This window comes from Equus asinus, chromosome 4 (genome assembly GCF_041296235.1).
Source record: "Equus asinus isolate D_3611 breed Donkey chromosome 4, EquAss-T2T_v2, whole genome shotgun sequence".
NCBI classification, from domain to species: Eukaryota; Metazoa; Chordata; class Mammalia; order Perissodactyla; family Equidae; genus Equus; species Equus asinus.
Window position 1 is genome coordinate 52,408,601 of NC_091793.1, and position 20,428 is coordinate 52,429,028.

The 20,428-nt window shown below is 35.3% G+C and overlaps 1 protein-coding gene across 8 annotated transcripts in view; it reads right to left on the reverse strand.

The window, feature by feature from the left end:
- Positions 1-20,428, reverse strand: part of NAV3 (neuron navigator 3) — a 775,925-nt gene that overhangs the window by 20,654 nt on the left and 734,843 nt on the right. For 7 of the 8 annotated variants that reach the window (XM_070507275.1, XM_070507277.1, XM_070507276.1 and 4 more), the window contains 9 exons: positions 15,959-16,080; positions 14,952-14,972; positions 14,098-14,270; positions 12,322-12,475; positions 10,975-11,149; positions 5,997-6,094; positions 2,662-2,757; positions 2,216-2,384; positions 804-1,039 (listed from right to left, as the gene is read on the reverse strand). In XM_070507275.1, the coding sequence (XP_070363376.1) occupies positions 804-1,039; positions 2,216-2,384; positions 2,662-2,757; positions 5,997-6,094; positions 10,975-11,149; positions 12,322-12,475; positions 14,098-14,270; positions 14,952-14,972; positions 15,959-16,080 (1,244 nt within the window). The remainder of the gene's footprint in view (positions 1-803; positions 1,040-2,215; positions 2,385-2,661; positions 2,758-5,996; positions 6,095-10,974; positions 11,150-12,321; positions 12,476-14,097; positions 14,271-14,951; positions 14,973-15,958; positions 16,081-20,428) is intronic. The other variant, XM_070507272.1, reaches the window with a different exon arrangement.

Here is a 20,428-nt window from a genome sequence, read left to right on the forward strand (position 1 = left end):
GGTATTGTTTATAACAGATGCAGTTTCCTAAGAGAAACAGGTTGAATTGATTGAGAATGTAATAGATAATTGTGGGCAAAAATAGGCTAGTGTTAAGAATATGTTAGCCATCAACTATTTCCTTTTTAGGATTCTTTATTTTACTCAGAATATAGGAAAGTATTGTCTAGGTTTTATAGCCCCTCAAGCCTATTTAATAGCAGTAGAGTGTTCAGGCTGATTATTATGTTACATTAGAACTTAGCTGATGTTGAAACGGAACATTGTTCACTTTCCTATGGTTCCTAAGCAGAAATTCTTTAGAAATATGATGTAAGAAAATTGCTGCTCCCAGAATTTCTGCCTGGAATATTCTAATTATGCCCAAATCCCCATTGCTGCAACACCCAAGTTAATTCCTACTTATTTATTAAGATCCAGACCAAGAATTGCCTTTTTATAAAGCTCTGATTCCTCCAGGAAGGGTTATTCTTCCCTCTTGCTTTTAGAGCACTTTGCATGGATCCTTTCTGCTCTAACACTTCCTAAATGGAAGTCTAAGAGAAATCAGACATTAGAGACTCTATCATTTTCTTTTGTACATTCTCAATGCTTGTGGAGTACCTGATAACTAAATGCTATTGAATAGCAGTGTTGTTCAAATTCATGAAACAGAGTTTAGTCATCCACCAGATTCTAGTTTTAGTAAGAGAGATGGCTATGTCTCCACGTGCCACATGGAAATTTCACACAATCTTAAATCTTAATTGCTTAAGACACTTATGCATAAATAGCAGCAGTTCTCTTAGGAGTTTGTGACTTACCTTACTTGACTTGTGGTCCACATTAAAAGTGGCAATTGCATCCTCTGTTTTTTTCCTCCCAGATTTGGTTATTACATATTCAGCAAGTTTGTTCGCTAAATAGGTCTTTCCTGTACCACTTGGTCCCGAAAGTATAATTCTGTGATGCTCCATCAACAAATTAAAATACCTTTGGGTAATTGGTTTAGGAATCAGCGTATCAAAAACAAAGCTGTCCAAACTGTTTTCTTCTACCCCTGAAGGAAGAAACAGAGGGAATAGCATGCCTTATTGTTCTACATAAGGTAGATTTTAAAATATGGTGTCAATCGACAACAGAGCTTCATTAGTTACAGGAATGCAGTCCTTGCAAAATCCTTTACTTGATATTTCTACCCCACAAACATGTGCTGCCATTTTAAGATAGAAAATGTCAGTAATAAGGCAGAATGGACATCCAAATGAAAGCATTTTCTTTAGCTCTGGCTTCCCTCCACTGTCCACTTCATGCTCCACACTTATGTTTCCAGAGAGAAATGGAAACATGACTATAAATTCTATCATAAAATCTTCCTTACCTTTGAAGTCAGTAGTTTTGTTAAGAATAAATGTAAATATTATAATGTAAAATGTATATGTGTGTCTATGTTCTTCCTGTTTTCTTACTCTTTTCTCCACTTTATTTTCTCCTCTCTCTCATTACACATCCCAGCTGTACAGCCACCTAAGCTTTTGAAGAATACTAATTGTGATATTTGACAAGGAATTAAGAAGATCAACAGTACCTCCTTTTACTAACCCAATTACCTTAATCATAAAATCAAATTTTGACAAATTCATCTATTAGTCCATAGTTTACATAGATGTGTTCTGAGTCTTTAACATATATGAGCAAGGAATTATGGAGACAAGCATACTTTAGATATTCTATTTGCCTATAATTAATCACATCATCCAAAGCAAAGAAAACAGAATTTCTCATCCCTGATCTTAACTTCCATTCTTTATCCCTAGTGGGTATTTCTTGGGTATACATGTTTTAAAATCAAAGATATAGAGATGAATATATTACTTTGAAATATATAATAATTTTTTGAATCCCACCTAAATAAAAGGTGATAATGGAGAACCTAGAAATTTGAAATTCCCTAAATTGTATTCTGTTTTGTGAGTCTTGGAGAATTGTCAAAATTACATTCCATTTCACATTCTAAAACTCAAAGAATTTCATTTACTTGGATTTCAATGTTTTTTAGCAGGATTTTAGTGTTTTAAATATAAATATGACTCATTTAATACCATCATACCATTTCAAAACTATTAAAGTGGTTAACATAGTTTTAAAATATGAAAATTTGAAGGGAAACTGCAAAAGAAAAGAAAAGAAATGTTGGTAAAAAAAATACAACTGTGCTTTTCATTTTCATCTTTACCTTTCAGGTTCACAGTGATGATGTTATTATCTCCAACAAGGTATCCACAAGGCAGCAGTTCAGGCACTTCTAAGCTATGAGATCTAATTAAATCTCCTATACAGTAGCTAGCAATGCAGTCAGAGCTCAGACCAAGACTAGAGGATGTATCAATTCGAAACACATATTCCTAAAATGGTACATGTGAAAAAGGAAAGTCAAAACAGAGGTTCAACTCATCTACAACAAATACAAAACTCCTGAGGATTTGAAGTTAGCTGTCAAGAATTTTAGAAATGAGTAATATAAGAACTATTAATATCAAACAGCACAAAGAGAGAAAGCTTTCCTTCATATTTGAAATGGAGGAGAAGAAAAGTAGATATGTCTATGCTAGTAAAGCTAAGGGAAGCATCTAAAATTAAACATTTTTGAAAATCAATATTAGGATTTCATACACAACTTACCTTAAAGAGACGTCTAATTACACCATCTAAGACATCCCACTTGGTTTTTCCACTAACACCAATGGATCCTATCAAATATGCCTGAGACTTCTGATCCTAAAAAAGAACAAAATAAAACAAGATAAAATCTAACTATGTGTCTTGTTTTATTACTGCATTTTCTACTAAAACTTATTAATGTAGTGGTGATTAAGATTAAAATGCTTATCAGGCCTATGAGTTCTACAGTAACAGACACACATTGGATTATATAAAATAAAACATACTTCCAAAATTTAACCAACCAACCAACCAAAGTAACAGCAATAGCAACAACAAGAAGAAAGAGAGAGATTAGGTGAAGTGATAATGTCAAGGTAAACTGACTCATAACCTGTTCAGTAGAAGGGAAAGGGCTGGGAGGCAAGAGTCATCTGTTTTCATGCAGGGGGGCATTTCTGAAGAGAAGTATCTTGGTAGGAGGGAAATGGTGATAGAGACTGAACAGAACCATACCATATAAATCCTACAACTTCATCTTACTATTTTTGTGACCTTATCTTTCTTTTTTTTTTTTAATTTTTTTTTTTGTGATGTACATCATATTTCAAATTCTGGATACATTATATCATGTTCACCACCGGAACACTAATTATAGTGCATCCCCTCACATATGACCCTAATCACCCCTTTTGCCCTCCCCCCCGCTTCCCCAATGGTGACCACCAGTCCAATCTCCAATGCTATGTGGTTTGTTTTTTTTTTTGTCATTTTTGTCTTCTACTTATGAGTGAGATCATATGGTATTTGACTTTCTCCCTCTGACTTATTTCTCTCAGCATAATACCCTCAAGGTCCATCCATGTTGTCACAAATGGCTGGATTTTGTCATTTCTTATGGCTGAGTAGTAGTCCATTGTGTATAAATACCACATCTTCTTTATCCATTCGTCCCTTGATGGGCACCTAGGTTGCTTCCAAGTCTTGGCTATTGTGTATAATGCCGCAATGAATATAGGGGTGCAAGTATCTTTATGCCTTTGTGTTTTCAAGTTCTTTGGATAAATACCCAGCAGTGGAATAGCTGGATCATATGGTAGATCTATCCTTAATTTTCTGAGGATACTCCATACTGCTTTCCATAGTGGCTGCACCAGTTTGCACTGCCACCAACAGTGAACAAGGGTTCCCTTCTCTCCACACCCTCTCCAACATTTGTTGTTTCCTGTCTTGTTAATTATAGCCATTCTGACTTTATCTTTCTTAAGCCAAAAACTCAGTTTTTCATTTATTAACTTACATTGTCTCTAAAATACAATCCAGTTTTAAAAAGTAAGTTATCTGTGGTTGTATGGCATTCACATATTCACAAAATAGGCTCCATTTTGAATTTATCAGAAAATTCACTATTTAAAAAAACTTGCCAGGACATTCCACAGGCATCATTTTATCAAGCAAAGAATCTCTTTACAATACAAATAATTGCCCCAAATTTATCTTTCTTTGTCAGATTGGATTTTGAGGAATTTCTACATATATTAGAAAAGTAAACAATTCAAGATTTATAGTCTAACTGGAACTTCTTTTATGACAATTGGAAATGGTTACGTGAAATAGTGCATGATGCCAGTGGATATAATTAGGTAGTTGATACATTACAATCCTGGTTCTAGTCACCAACTGCATGGTCCTTAAGAGGTGGTAGAATAATAACGGAGTCAGGTATTAGAAGACATGGATTCTACAACACGCAACATCTATCACCTAATTAAGAAATGTGACCCAAGGTAAGTCAGTTAGCTGTCTCAGAGCCTCGATTTCTTCATCAGTAACATTTAAGTCTATAAGGGTAAATGATTATCACCATTATTTAAATATAACCTGAATTAGAAGGCAATATTTTTTTCAGAAAAAGTTGAGAAATTCACAGCAAAATCATTGTGATTTTGTTACTATTGTTATGAATTGAATGGTTGTGTCTCCTGAAAATCTATACATTAAAGTCATAACCCTCAAGATGATGGTATTTGGAAAAGAGGCCTATAGAAGGTAATTAGATTAGCTCATTAGAGTAGGGGCTCTTACGATGGGATTAGTGGCCTCATAAGTAGGGGAAGAGAGAGAGAGAGCTCTGGTATACACAGTGACAAAAGGTCATGTGAGGACATAGCAAGAAGGTGGCCACCTGCAACCCAAGGAGAGAGCCCTCACCAGGGACTAAATCAGCTGGCACCTTGATCTTGGACTTCAGAACTGTGAGAAAATAAACTTCTGTTGGTTAAGCCACTTGATTTATCGTATTCTGTTATGGCAGGCCAAGAAGACTAAGACACCTACTTTCAATGTTCAAAGACATTGTCTTTTAGAATTATTTTGGAAAAGAAAACTTATTTTCCCCTGTTACTGTCATCCAGTCAAAATGGGACACTCACGCAATGTTTGGTAAGCAGCTGCTTTTAAATTAGAGATAGTTTAATCTTCACCGAGACTACCAGTCTTTCGCCTAAAGATGCACATGAAAAAAGCAGACATAAATCTGCAGCTCAAGCAGGAAGTTTATGGCGTTAGAATCCTTGGAATACTGCTCAGTGTAAAAATTCACAAGCACTATCTCACTTCTCAAATGTAAATGCTTCAATTATTTTAAAATTCTAAGGGATTTTTTGTTTTTCTGTGTGATAGAAAAAAATTGGGGTACTTACAAATTTGTATTCTTGCCACTCATCTACAAATTCAGCTTGAAATAACATTTTTAGTTTTAAGAAAGGGCTTGAGTCAGAATGACATTGCCAGTTTGAAGGCAATACTTGATTCCAGAAAAAGTAAAATACTTGCCTTATACTTGCTTAAAAATGATACAGATAAGTAGCATCAGTGGAATTTGTCATATTGAATTCAGAATAACACGTGTCTTTCCAATGTCTAGAATATTCATATAGCTTATTAGTCTCTTCTTTGTATAGAGACCATATTGACACCTCTAGCAACATGTTTACTACACATTATAAATATCACCTATATTTTGCAAGTGACACTGAAAGAATGTGTTAGACATGGTGTTTACCTCAAAGAAAGCAATGTATTTTTTAAGTTTTAGAAATGAGTGTGGCTAAGAACCAAAATTGTTTTCAGTGAACCAACATGACATCTAGAGATACATTTCCACTTATATCATGATGTCATTTCCTTGGGTTCCTAACTTTTATGCTTTTATAGCATATTAAGCTAATGCCAAGACAAATACTGCTGAGCAGTAACAAGTAGTGTACTTAATCAGAACAAAAATTCAAATATAAAACACGTTAGATTCATGGTCATTCTCATCCTTTAGTCAGAACTTAAGATTAAGGAAATACCTTTGCTCGACCGTAGCCCTTGCTGATGGAGACTATAATTTTCACACTGCGGCCATCTTTATGTCCAGTTGCATCACCAGCATCATCTAGCAAAATATCTACCAAATTTTCAAAAATGCACACAAACACACACACAATAGAGACAAATTAGCTCAGATTTTTTACTGTCATTGTTTTCTTTCTCATAATTTTATATCTTTCAATGGAAATTTAGCCTTTCTACTTCCCATCCTAGCCTAACAGGTTTGAAAAAAAATCAGCTTTCAAGAAGATGAATTAGTGTGGTTGGGTTAAAGTTTCAATCTAGGAATTTATTTCTTCCTCCAAGCATCTTCACCCAAGTGTTGGGCCATTGCCTTTAAATGAGGAGAAACAGCTTTCTTTTTCTATTATGCACAGATATGAGTAATACCTGAATAATATTCAGTTACCATTAAAACCATGACAAACGAAAAAGCAATCTGATTTTTCTATCTAAACTAAAATATCCAGGCTCAATACCCATGTAATTTATGGATGCAAAGGTGCTGAGATTGACTGTCAACTGAAATTATTTTCAAGCATTTGCAGATATCCAGCTATATTACTTCTTACTTTATATATAAGTAATTATTAGGTACTGTTAGTGAATTTCAACTATGGCATTTATACTTCCCTACTGAAGTATATTAATTATCACTCTTTTGTACCCTTTATGCTTATGGTCTCAAAACCAAAGTAGTATTTCCAGTCATCAGCTAAGAGTTACAGAGATAGGATAAAGGTGGCTGACCTTTAAAGCACAAGCCTTTAAATGCAATTATAGATTAATTTTCAGAATATATTATATGAGATTCATGTCCAATTTGGAGAAGTATTAAGGCAAACTATCACAAATATAAGTTTTCCTTTGACAACGATGTTATTATTGAGCCACGTTTAATACGAACATGGTGTTCTGAGGACAAAGGAAACTCAGTTACATGCTGAAGAGCAGGTGTGCCTGGTGACAAGAGCACTCAACTGCTCTGCCTGTAAATATATAGAGACAAGAGCTGTGACTACCATCAGAGAAAAACAATTTAATCAAATGGCTTCTGAAAATGGAATGTTTCTATTATCTTAATTAAGAATACGCAATTTCACAAAGGAAGGATTACAAAAGCGTCCTAAGACATAACAATCAAAACAACATTTAGAGTTTGAGGAATATGAAGATTTTCACTAGAAATTTTTAAATCGTCAAAAACAATCTCCCTTACTGGAATTTAATTAGTTTCCCAGATTAACACCCTCATAATTTCTCACGTTTTTGCCTATCCCACTGAAAATTTAAACTCTTCCTTAAGTGTCATTTTAATTTTAATTCTCTTCCTCTTTTTCTCAGGAGTTTACAGTAGCTTACTGCTGGTTGTTCACATCTAAATTTCTTGTAGTTCGTGACCAAATTACCTCTTTAGTACTCAACTATTCATAAATGTTCATAAATATTCCAAAAATATTTATTAAGCATAAAAGATATCAGGAACTGTGCTGGGCATTGGGAATGAATACCAAAGTGCAAGGAAAATGAATTCCGTGCTCTTTTGGGGTATACATTCTCAACAAGGTAATTACAGAATATCTTTTTTTTTTGAGGAACATTAGCCCAAAGCTAACTACTGCCAATCCTCCACTTTTTGCTGAGGAAGACTGGCCCTGAGCTAACATCCATGCCCATCTTCCTCTATTTTATATGTGGGACACCTACCACAGCATGGCTTGCCAAGCAGTGCCATGTCTACACCAGGGATCTGAACCGGCGAACCCCGAGCCGCCCGAGTAGCATGCGCACTTAACAGTTGTACCATCGGGCTGGCCCCCAGAATGTCTTAAGTGCAAGAAATAAATGGCACAGGGCAGTGGGCAGTGAAATACAGTAACTGAAGGGAGCCTCCTCTAGATAGAGGTCCTCCTGGAAGGCTTCCTTGAGGAGACGGTGTTTGGAGATAAGACCAGGAGGCTAAGAAGTGCTATGTGCATGAAGACCTAGGAAAAAAGATCCAGTCAACAAGAATAAATGCAAAAGCCTTGATGAAAGAGCTAGGCCTGTCCAAGGAACAGATAAATATTCAGGGTGGCAGGAGTGTGGAGACCAAGAGAAGAGTGGAAAGTGGTATGAAGCATGTCGAAGTGGGTAAGGGCTAGATCATGTATGACCTGGTAGTCCACAACAAGGCGTTTAATCTGATTTCTGATCCACTTATCTGGTCAAGTTTGCCTTAGAACATGTTATGCATTTCATGTCATACTTATTCTTAAACTATGCATAAAATATGAATTTTCTCTGTACAGCAGTGGGGTGAATATTTATCAATAAATGAGTTAATGACTGTCTTTGGCTCTCACATATGTGGCTACTTAAAGCAAAATGAATACAGTAGTTAACAGGTCAGGCCCTGGATTCATCCAGACCTGGGTTCAAATATTAGCTCTGTCATTTACTAGTTACAGGATCTTGAAGAAATTATTATAGTCACTTCCCCAAGTCTTGGTTTCCTCATGTGTAATATGGGGGTCAAACAGCACCTGCTTCATAGAGATATTGAGGATATAAGAGAGAATGCTTTTACAGCACTTTCTCCTCAGTGTTCAGTACGTTTAGCTGTTCTAACCAATATTCCATTTCTCTGTGTGTTTATTTGAACTCCATTTTTTGACAGGGGAAGAAGCACATCATGGCCACTGAATCTCCCCCTGTTCACAGTACATTGATATGATGATTACCTGAAGAAACAATTCCAAGAAAAAAAGAAAAAGAGCAAGTTTGACGTGAGGGTCCTCTGTGGTTTTTATGGAAAATAAGTTATGGTCCTCTGTTAACATTTTGAAGGAAGAATAAAGAGATCTGCCATTCTGGTTACAATCGAGTGAAATTCTAACAAAAGTCTGAAGGCTTTTCAGACTTCTGTTTTTACTGGATGTATGGAACATCCAGTTATCTTTCAGGAACTGGACATTCATCAATTATCCTCTCTTCTGTTTACTTCTTTCCTTTTTTTAATTAATCATGAACCATAGAAAGTTTTTCTGTTAAAAAGCCCAAGCATAAAGGTACTTTTGAACTCCAATTTGGAACCTACTAAAAAAGAGTGAAGACAAAGAAAACAGTAAACTCGTCCTGTGATTTTTTTGTTGTTGTTAGTTCCGATACATGTATCATTATTGAAAAATAATTAAGGAAATAAAATGATATAAGACTAAAAATAAATGATGAACTAGGTAATTAAAAAGCACATTTAAAAAAAAATCTTAAAAATTGCTCTCCTCCCCCAAATTGCCCCAAATTCTCAATCATGGCCGTTAGTGTGTTCAGTCTGATGAACAAAGAAATTGTAAATTTGATTTCTTTGATTTTACGTTTATCTTTATGAGTTCTAATTTTTCCTAGACGTGAATTTTAGTTTTATTTTATATGGCAGTTCTTTCTAAACTACCTTGCCTCCTTCAAACCTTATCATATTTATACTTCATAGGATAAGACAAAATCAAGGAACAGGCACGGAATCGTGTGAGTAAGCCATCTGTAGGGCCCCAGCCCCTGCCTTTGTTTAGGAGTTAAGCCCATGGACACAGACACGCATTGCCAGCCAGCAGGTGTGGTTCCTACTTCACTTTGCTGTCGGCTTCACCACTGACCTCAACAGACAGCATATTGCCCGGGCTTCTCAGATTCTATACATTCAAACTATTTGTTTCTTCTTTTTTAGCATCTTTTGAAGAGTGTGGATGCTAACACCTTACACAAAATTTACACTTTCAAGTTATAACCACATTTCCATAACTTTATTTTACCTAATAATCTGTAAATTCATTTAATTCTGAAATCTCTCTTCTTTCTTGGCTACTAATATTAGCTTTACTTGGTGTTTACTCTCAGAATTTATTTCCCTCCCCTAATCCTGACCAAATTTTATAAACATTGTTTCCCTCGATTTCAGGGAGTTCCCACTTGCCATTTATAAGAAGAAGGCAAGTATATTTGGGTCATTGATTTTACATTATGAAGGGCAGACATAATGGTAGAATTTTAAGAACTCTGACTTTTTAGAAGCAAGAGATGTGATTCATTGAAGATGTCATCAATATTGACATGCCGTGCCATTTTTCTTCTTCATTTTTGTCTTCGAATTCTTCTATTTGCAGTGTAATTTAAGGCAAGGAGTGAAGTTTGTCACATCTATAATGGAATCTAAAGTTACCCAGCAATATGTATATTATTGGTTTCCAAGCGTCATCTGGTGGCTGTGCTTTGAAATTACCACAGATCCTCACATAAATCTTTCCCAAACTAAATTCTATACATAAAATGATTCAATGCCATAGGAGGAGTTATACTTTATAATTGACTAGTTCATCACATATTAAGACAACATTATGTCATGTGATTCCATTTGCAACTGAATCAAAACTGTACCCTTGTTCCATCACTAGGACCACTGAATACAACAATAGTGTGTTCTTTTTGTTTGTTTGTTGAAAATTTAATAGAGCTGCAGATTGGGTGATGGATAGCAGTATGTTCTCCCTGGGCAAGATCATCCAGTCAAATCTGGAATAGGTCCTGATACATTCTAAATAAGCTCTATACACTTACAATACTATAAAACCACATGGGGTTATTAGTATTATATTCAGGAATACTAATAATCATCACTGAGAATATTATTTCTTCATTCTATTTGTAATCATGGAGGAAGAACATTTCAAGAACAAGTAATTTTTTTAAAAATGATATGAAAATCACATCTCTTAAGTCTTTCACAGAGAATATTCCTTTAGAATTACAACTAAGTAGGATAAATTTTTAAGAGGAAAGTAGGACTACTTCTGAGAACTAGAGTGTTAACATTTTTAAGAGGGTATGCGTGAGAGGGGAGGGTGAGTTTCTCCCAATTTCAGGCCCCCCTCATTAAGTCACAGGCATGCTTTGACTCGGCAGGTGTGTGCACAGAATCACCTGAGGTAACAGACTCCGTGATGTTCAAGTTGTTTAGAGAAAGCCCTAAGGACTGCCGTGAAGACGAGGAGGACGTGCTGCTTGAGGACTCTGACGGGGGCCGAGCAGGCTTGGCCGTGTTGCCAGTTTCCGCCTTCAACCGGTCATTTTCAGCCTTCAGGATTTCAATTTCATTCTGTTGTGAAGACGAACAACATGAAAAAAATTTGAGCTAGTTTGAGAAAATGGTACCAACTCTTCTATCAGAGTTCATTATTTTGCTTACTAAATAAAGCATGTGGTGATATGTTAAATGCAAATTATGTAAACAGAATTTCCTTCCAAAAAAGGAAAGTTAACCTTTTTGCCATCTCTCACAAACATACACTCATGTATTCACAAATATAGACACACTAACTATTAGAATTTCTTATAATTATTTTTTTAATATATCATATATTTGAGTTTTCCAGGACTTGGTCTCATTTGAATTAAGAATAATATGATTGAAGAGTTCATAACATTTCTCATTTTAAAAGTATTGTTAAAACCTCATAGGCCAATAATGTCATTTGCAATACTCTGAATCCATGGAGAGTGTGAAATAGAGCCAAACAAAAACAATATAAATAAGGTGGTTTCAAATTACTTCAGAGTCCCAGGTAACATCTGAAAGTTTTTGTTCCTTCAAAATGGGGCATTAAGCTCATAACAACAAGAGCCTTTTGATGAATACATACGGTGGCAGATGAATCTGCTCAGCAACAAGCTTTTCTTATTTCAGTCATCTGTGGTTCCAAGTGATTACCGGTTTACAATAATAAAATGAAAACTTAGTCTGAGCACAGACTGGGGCTGAATTTAGCCTTCAGATGCTTCCCCAAAATACAAAAGCTTTACTTTTACAGATGGCATTCTACATCACTTTTACTTTCCTATGTGGAAAGCTTGTGTGACTTTTCTGTAGTTTTCTCATTACTTTTGTTGTTCAGTAGAAAACAGGTAAAGGTATTTGAGTCGGATTTCAAAAGAACAGAAAAAAAGTCAACAAAAAGGTAAATCGTGGAAAAGTGAAGAAGCAGGGATTGTTGTGGTTCTAAAAACTTAGCTCTCAAGGGCATCCAATCACTGGTACAAGTGCTCTGAATGGCCCTTGAGTGGAACTGGCTAGTCTGCCCTCCTTCCAACCCTGGATTTGACAAAATTCTCCATTTGGCATAAAGAAATGAGTTGCAAAGATTGAATAAACACAGTCCATTTCCATGGCAGGTTTAAAAGTGAGATTTGTTTTTATAATGACCAAGAGAAGAAAATAAATGGCATTTCTAATCTCTCCTGTTTGTTCCTTGAAGGTACTGCAGTGCGGACCTGCATCCGGTTCATGGCTTCCCGGATCTGGTCAAGATGATGAGCAGAGCTGAGGGCCTCCAGCCGAATATCCGTTAATTTCAATTCCTTTTCTCTGAGCTCGCTCTTCAGCTGCAGAATTATCTCTGCCTCAGCCTCTGTGCACTCACAGATCCTGAAGAAGGAAACAAACACACAATCAGCGGTCAGGGAAGCCAGGGGATTAGAAAAGCAACGCTTCTTTGAAAGGCTGAATGGCAATATTATCCAGCAGGTACAGAAATTATTTGCTGCTGGCAGAACCTAGAGAAATGGAGAAAGAGTTTTACAGACAGTAATACATTCACAGGTTCCAAACTGAAAATAGTCACTGTCTTTTTCATTTAATCCTTTCTTCCTATTTTCTGAAGTTTAAAACAATCTATTTTTACAGAATACAAAGTGATCCTCAAAATTTCGTGGTTGCTGATATTTATGGGGCTGAAGGGTCAGAGTATTACTACATCTCATTCTGCCATTTTTTCATGGGACTTAAATCTCTATTTGCAACATGTGAAATATTTTTAAAGCAAAATGATGGCCTTAAGATGCTGATTTCTTCTTTTGTAAAATTGTACAAAGAATAACCTTGCTTGCCAAAACACTGTCTTCAAGTCACCATGAAAATCCAATATAAATATTGTAGAAAATAAATCAGAGAGATTAGTTTTGGACATTTAAATAATGGATGAGTGTTATATAATCGGCCTGGTAGGCTCGGCTGATTTAAGAGATCACAGCTAATAAGCCTAAATCACAGGTTTCAACTCAGACAAGCAGGCCAGTTGGGGGCTGCTTGAAGCTCATATGCATTACATCCTTATGGTTTTATTGTTGTTCTGTGGACAGCTTTGTAGGAAATATGTCAAAAGACTTTGTCTCTTATTAACTAAAATATTTTCTATTTACAAGTGAGGATTATGTTGCTGGTCACAAAATGATAGTGCTATGTTCTTCCTATATGAGTCATGAAATTAGATAACAAGATGTACAAGCATCTTGAATGTTCCTGTTAGTGGTCCTGTTGTATACAATAGTTCTATGCTAGTCATTGTCATGCGCATATAGGAAACCTGATCTAAATGGTACATAAAACAAAGAGAATCATCTCATCAGAACACATGCTCCTACATTCTAAATGTTTTATTCTTTCTTGTAGCATCAAATAATGGACTATTATAAAAATGTTATGCTAGATTATCTAATAGAATTAAAGAAAAATGGATTGCAGTTTGATTTTAGGAAAGCAAATTTTACTCCGTAAACAGAAAGAGAAGGTTTTTATTGTTGAAATGCATGCGAGTGATTTTAGAAAAAGCAAAAGCAAACACTGCTCAGGTTAGAAGCCGGATCGGGCAGTTGGCATGCGTCACACTCCATTTTACCGGGATCTGTGCTTGTAGATCACAGGGCCATTTTGCCGTTTCTTTGGTGGCCAGACAAAGGGTGACCTGCATTTAATGCACAGTTAGACAGAGACATGGACAAATGCACGTGAAAAGAAGTGAGAATAATGATTTAGAAAAGTGGAGAACGAGATCAAGAAACACTCAAATTCTAATTTATGAAAAACAAAAACAAAAGAGAAACAGATGCTGTCTGCCGTTCTCAGGAAGATCCGCAAATAACTGGCACAGAGACGGCGCTGCAGTTGTGCAAGTACAACCCGATGACATTGAGAACACAAAGACAGGCTTGGCCTGAAGTCATCTTTAAAAATAAAAACTTCTTCAGCACTCTGCAGAGGGAGTGACTTACGCTGAGGCAGACTGCGAGGGTTTCATGGACGCGGATCCACAGTCACCAGCGTTATGGGGCAACTTGGGGGACGCTGGAAGAGACGAGTCAGTCAGCTCCTCGATGTCTGAATGTGAGGAAGGAGGTTTGGTGGACTTTTTCTTCCCAAAGGCTTGTTTGAATGAGCTCCTCAGCTGGAAGAAGGACAGAAATTACCTTTCTTGTCTATTTGCACTTGGAGAGCTCGGCTTTGGGGCGTTAGTTTGCAGGTGCCATCCTAGCCACTGCCTGGGGTCAGTATGTATAAGCAGAGTATTAACAGTCGCAGCACAGTATCTCTAAAAATAATGATACCGTGTTTTGTGTTTTTGTTTTATTCTTGTATTAATCCAGCGCAGCACAAACATGGAAGGCTTTTAAATAGTGCAGGGTCAAGGGCACGGCTGTCAGAGCACTCATTTAAAACTAAGTACCTTGAAGGGATCTCCATTCCCAATGCTTCTCTCTTCAAGGCAATTTGTTTTAAATGGCCACTTTAGCGCTACAATCAAGTCATGTCCCACTGACAGTATAAACTTAAGAAGCAGAATGAAATCAAATTCACTTAGCACTTCATTAATTCTGATTTTCTATTCAAATTTTTAATTCCAGGACTATTCAGAACCAGAATTGGTATCCCCTACAGCTCTATTCAGAAAATGGTTTTACTTCCTCTCTTAAAATTTGAGATTAAAATGAAAAGACACAAAGAAAAGACATACAAGGTAATCTGTTTTTAAAAGGTATAAAAGCCTACTGCCAAAATGAATAGCATTCATGCCAAGGTAGGGTGTTTTTTAGAGACGCATGCCAAACTGCCCACGGTTTATATTCACCTCACTTCCTCTAGAGTTCACCTTGCAGAAACATGAAAGAGTGTGGAATTACAAATCAAGGGAATGAAGGCTGGTCAGTATTTTAAAATATTACCTGCATAAACATTTTTTTAAAACAACAAAGATATTTCTTTCTTTATTTATAGAAGGCACTCCAGTAAAGACCTCTGAGAGTCATGTTTTGGATTTCATCAAGCATGGTACTTATTTAATATAAACCTTTGTTTCATGGTATTAAAAGAAATCTTTTACGTCATTGTTTTTAAGCATTTTGTGGTGATAGCACCTTCCCCTCAGTTTTTAGCAATTACTTAAATTATCATAAACTGTATCTCTAGCAACTTAAGGCATAGTTCTGTTAAAGTGCATTTCTATATTTCTGCTATTTTCCCTTGGTAAGAAATAAATAAAGCAGATACTAACGTAGTCGATTTCTTATGAGGTGAAACTTTATTCACACCATAAGCCCTGTTGATGCGAGGGGTGGGGGGGCATTCAAGCTCTCTTCTGTTCCTTTTACCAACTGCCTTTCTTCCCTTCTTCCTCTATCACCATCATCATCACCACCACCACCACCACCACCATTATCATCGTCATCTTTTTCTTCTTCTTCTTCATCTCCACAATAAACCTGTGCTCTAAGCCATTTATTTACAGAGGTTATCCTATTTTTCTTTACAATAACTCTATAAAGTCAGTAATAATTATCTTATTTTTACAGATGAGAAAATTTAGGTCCTCTAGAAGGTAAAGTAACCTGCTCAAGAGCCACATAGTAAGTAGCAGAGCTGAGAGTCAAACTCAAGTTTAGTTAGTCCCAACTCTAAAAATGTTTCCCTTTCAGCACCGTGCCACTCTAATCTTGGCGATGAGCACAGCATTTGAGGAGTCAGTCCCTTGAATGAGACTCTTTATAAACTGCTGTGGATCTCTAAAGCCCAAAAGGAAAAAGCCTGACTCATTGTTCAGTAATAAGCTTCTGAATTAGATGAATGATGATGGCTTACCCAGTTTTTCTTTTTCTTCTTCTTGGAGTCAGCATCATTACCACTCCCAATGCTGGAATGGCTTGTGGCACTGTTGATACTAGAAACGCTTTCAGATGAATGCTGTCTTCTGATGCGAAGATCTAGCAACAGACAGAGAGTATCATATTTGCTCATAAAGACTTTCAGTCTGAACAAGTAAGACTCAGGCTTTCTGAGAGGAAGTCCTCTAATAAAAGTCAACACAGCTTTGTAGAGATAATTTCAATGCAGTTTTCGTTTTACAAGCTTAATAAAGTACAACCATATTTGCTTTAATTAACTGGGTTATCTGCATTAAGATTCAATGGGAATCTCATATAAGTCTGTAGCACTGGTGGTTTAATAAGTTCTGAGTTTTGTCCAAAAATGAAATGCCATGCTAGTGATTTCTACTGAATACCTGGATCAAACAGTGCTTCCAAAATGATTTATTCCAAATGATTAGTTCCATGGAGTAAATGGAAACTCATAATAGAATAAGAGTTAATTGTCTTTTTAATATTTGTGTTTTGAATAAAGTTACTGAAGCCAACTGTATTAACTTTCCATTTCACAGAATCATACCACATCAGAGCCAAAACAAACCTTGGAAGTCATCTAAGCACTTCATCTCATTCATAGATGAGGAAATTGAAGTGCAAAGAAGTTAAGTAACTAGACCAAGGTCAAAGAGCCAGTGAGGGGAAGATCCTCAAGAGAGAATCTGGGTACAGTGCATTTGTGAATTAAACAGAAAATATATTTAATGCAGTGCAATTCTTCCATCATACTCCTACTCTCTGTTCATGGCTTAGAATAGTAATAACAATACCAGTAATAAAATGGGTAACAACAAAGCTACCTCTTATTAAGTGCTTACTCTACCCTGGGAGTATCCAATTTCATCATTAACACCAACCACTGACATGAGAGTAATTACTAAATGTAATTTTCCCAGAGTCACAGAGCTGAAGAACAGTTGAGCCCACCTGAGACCTGGACTGATTCTAAAGTCATTGTGCTACACGCCGTGTAATGTGTACTCTCTGTACCTCTAAAAAGCATGTGGTACTTCTCTAGTTACACAAGATTTTTTGAAGAGGCTAGCATTTGATATTTAATCACTTTTTGAAGATATTCACTTAGTTCATACAAGCAAATTATTTATTTATAGTTAATAAAAATTGAAACTGACATTTTAGCTACTTACAGTGAACTGATATTAAGTGTTAGTGGAGACACTGAGAATTTATAAAATTACTTTTAATGTCAAATCTACCTATAGGCCATTTCTATTACTATATTTAATTGGCATTAACTCAGATTAGCTAAGCAAAAAATCTCAGTGGAACTTATGTCAGAAATTACCATATAGCTTTCAAAAGGTTTCCATAAAAATAATAGCATAAAATCAAACTTTCCAGTTGATTGATCTATTTAACAGTAAAATGACTCATAGCAATGACACTTTAACTGGCTACTTTCAAAACAAAATAAATGGGTGTACATGTGGGTTTGTATTATACATATACATATCTCCGTCTTTACACTCATATACATATGTACATAACAATAATTATTTTTATTTTTCCATTAACCTAATAACCATGCTGACAAATTTTATGGGAGGGAAAAGTAGAGCTATTTTTCAGAATCCCTAGAGTTTGGTCTCTTAAAAGTATTTTTAAAAATAATGATGAGAACATTTACTGTTTTTGCATGCTAAAAGCATTACCATGCCAAAACCTAAATCAAGGTATTTATGCGTGCTCTTTTGATACAACAATAGAGGACACAGTATCCCTTAATCAATTAATATGGAAGTTATATGAATAAACAATAGAAGAATATGTGCAGGTATTTATTTTTGTTTTACATTTCTGTGGCAGTTGGCTATAAGCTTTTTGGAACAAGATGTAGTATTTGCTAGTTTTTTCCTAATACTGACTTTCACAAATAGAGCAGATGTTTTGTTAAACTATCCTAGAGCTTTTATCATATCTAGAATTAACAAATTCTATTTGACTTTGATTAATCCCCAATTTTAAAAAGATAGGTAAATTCTTGTAATCATAGGTCAAAATTAGTCCTTGGAGGTATTAGTTATATTCAACTATGACTGCATTTCCAATAAACATTAGCAAAGGCATAATTTCAATGATATCGTGGAATGAAGGCAATGCATTTTACTTTTCTCTAATAATTCTTTCCCAGTGCTTATAAGTATTTGATTCAGTGCATGGGACATCAAAGAGTTCAGTAAAGAATGGTTGACCAAATGAGTATTGACAATCTGAATGAATGGAGAAGCTTATTTTAAAAGTACATATTTCAATTACACATTGTTCATCCATTCATTTTCCATGTCCCACCCTTTGCCCCATGACTGCCTGGGGTCAAGCTACCACCATGACTTGCCTGCTCTACAGCAAGAAGAGCTGTCCAACCGACTCACCTTCCAACCAGTCTACAAACAGTAGCTAGAGAAATCTTTTTGAAAGAAAAACTTCATCATTTCTCCCTTTCTTAAGACTTTTCAATAGATTCCCATTTTAATAAAAATAGAAAATACTTCAACTCTTAAATATGGCCTAAAAGTCTCCCAGTAATCTGGTGAGTACTTTTCTCTCCAAACTGGTTCTGTTATTTTATCTTTGCTCATTGTCTTTCTTGTATCATTTCCATAAAGGTGCTAATCTCTTTCCTGTCTCTAGACCCTCTGGAAGCTCCTCTCTCAAAATTTCTGAATGACTTGAGAATTACTCCTTGGATCTCCCCTTAAATGCTGCTGTCTTGAAAAGGCCTTTCTGGACTATGCGAACTCTGTTAGGTTGCCTGGTACCTTTGCTTTCTATGGCACCTATTCTTGTTCATTTTAGAACTTAAAACTATTTTGGCATGCATATTCAACTATACTAACAATCACGATTGTTTATTTTCTGCTCTACCAGTAGACTAAAAGTTTGATGGAGACAAAGACTATGTCTATTTTGTTTGCCCTTATATATCCAGGGCCTTTTGCAGAGCATGGCATGTGGTAGGTGATCAATACCTGCTGAATAAATTTATTCTTATTATTCATTCTACACAACTGTGTTTGCCTAACATTCCTAAAAAATACTTACTGTTGACAGCAGTTTAATGCATGTTTTGTCAAATTGTACTTGATACGTCTTAAGGAAAAACTATCGCATGTTTATGCACAGAAGTAGTAACTTAAAAAACAATAGTACATTTTGAAAAATAAAAATAAAATTTTCCATTACCTTTACCTTTCAGCCTTATAATAATTATGGTTTATAATGTCACAATTGTTATAAATATAATATACATCAATTACCTTTCATTGCAATGGATTGTGAGCTTTTGAGCAGAGAGGGCTTTTTTTAAAATTTTCGTATTTCAAGATCTAATAGAGTGCCTAGTACATAGCAGGTGCTCAAATAACATTTGTGAATGAATAAATACATTTATTCTATTGTAGACTGCTATTATTTATCAGGCTTTGTAAATAAATGTCATGTACAAATATAGAGAAAATAGAAAGTTACCTTAATAAATTGGTATGTGATTTTGCCATAGTTGACCTATCTATAAATGTGTTAAGTCACTCCAAATACATAGCTTAAGATTATATGATAAAAATTTACCTGACATAAATATTTTAAAGGTCACAAAAACCAAATTTCAATACGATTTCAGAAAACAAATTTACAGCTTATATAATCATCTTAATAACCATGGAAAGATATATAATTAGTCCATGACTGTTTATTTTCTCCATGTAATGTCAACAGTCAATTATAATAAGGATTCATCTGTTTCCACTGAACTTAATGTGTTTTAATATTACAGGAACACAATCTAAATATCCTATATACATTCAACCTTTATAACTATTTGTTTTTGTTAGTTTTTAATCTTGTAATATTATTTTTTAAATTTTATTGACCAATTTGACTATTAGCTATTATCATTTTGTTCATGTTAGGCCACCCTCCCACATTTCTGAGCAAAGGAACTCCTATTTTTCAAGTCCAGCAGATCTCTTAAGCCACCTGTTGCCTAAGATAAAAGGAATCTGTCCAGAAAGTTTTACTTCAGTGACTTGTACTGTGTTAAAGAAAAGATTAAGCCTTTTTAAATCCCTTCTGGACCTATTTACGACTTGAAGATTTAGAACATAAGCTGCTTTATTATAGCTCTAAGATAAGCTTTAAATATGCAGTAATTTTCCATGCAGCATATAAATCAACTCCCCCGCATGGAAAGTTGCTAAATTCTCAACAGAAGTAGCCCCTAAAGAACTAGTTTGTCCTTCAATTTAAGTATATCTCACTTTATATAATTGTTTTCCTAAAATTTAAATTCAAGTGTTTTTTAAATTATATTATTCTTTTCTATAAAATTTAATTACGCCCTTTTTATGTGCAGGGCATCATCATAGCCACTAGGATTAAAAAAACAAAC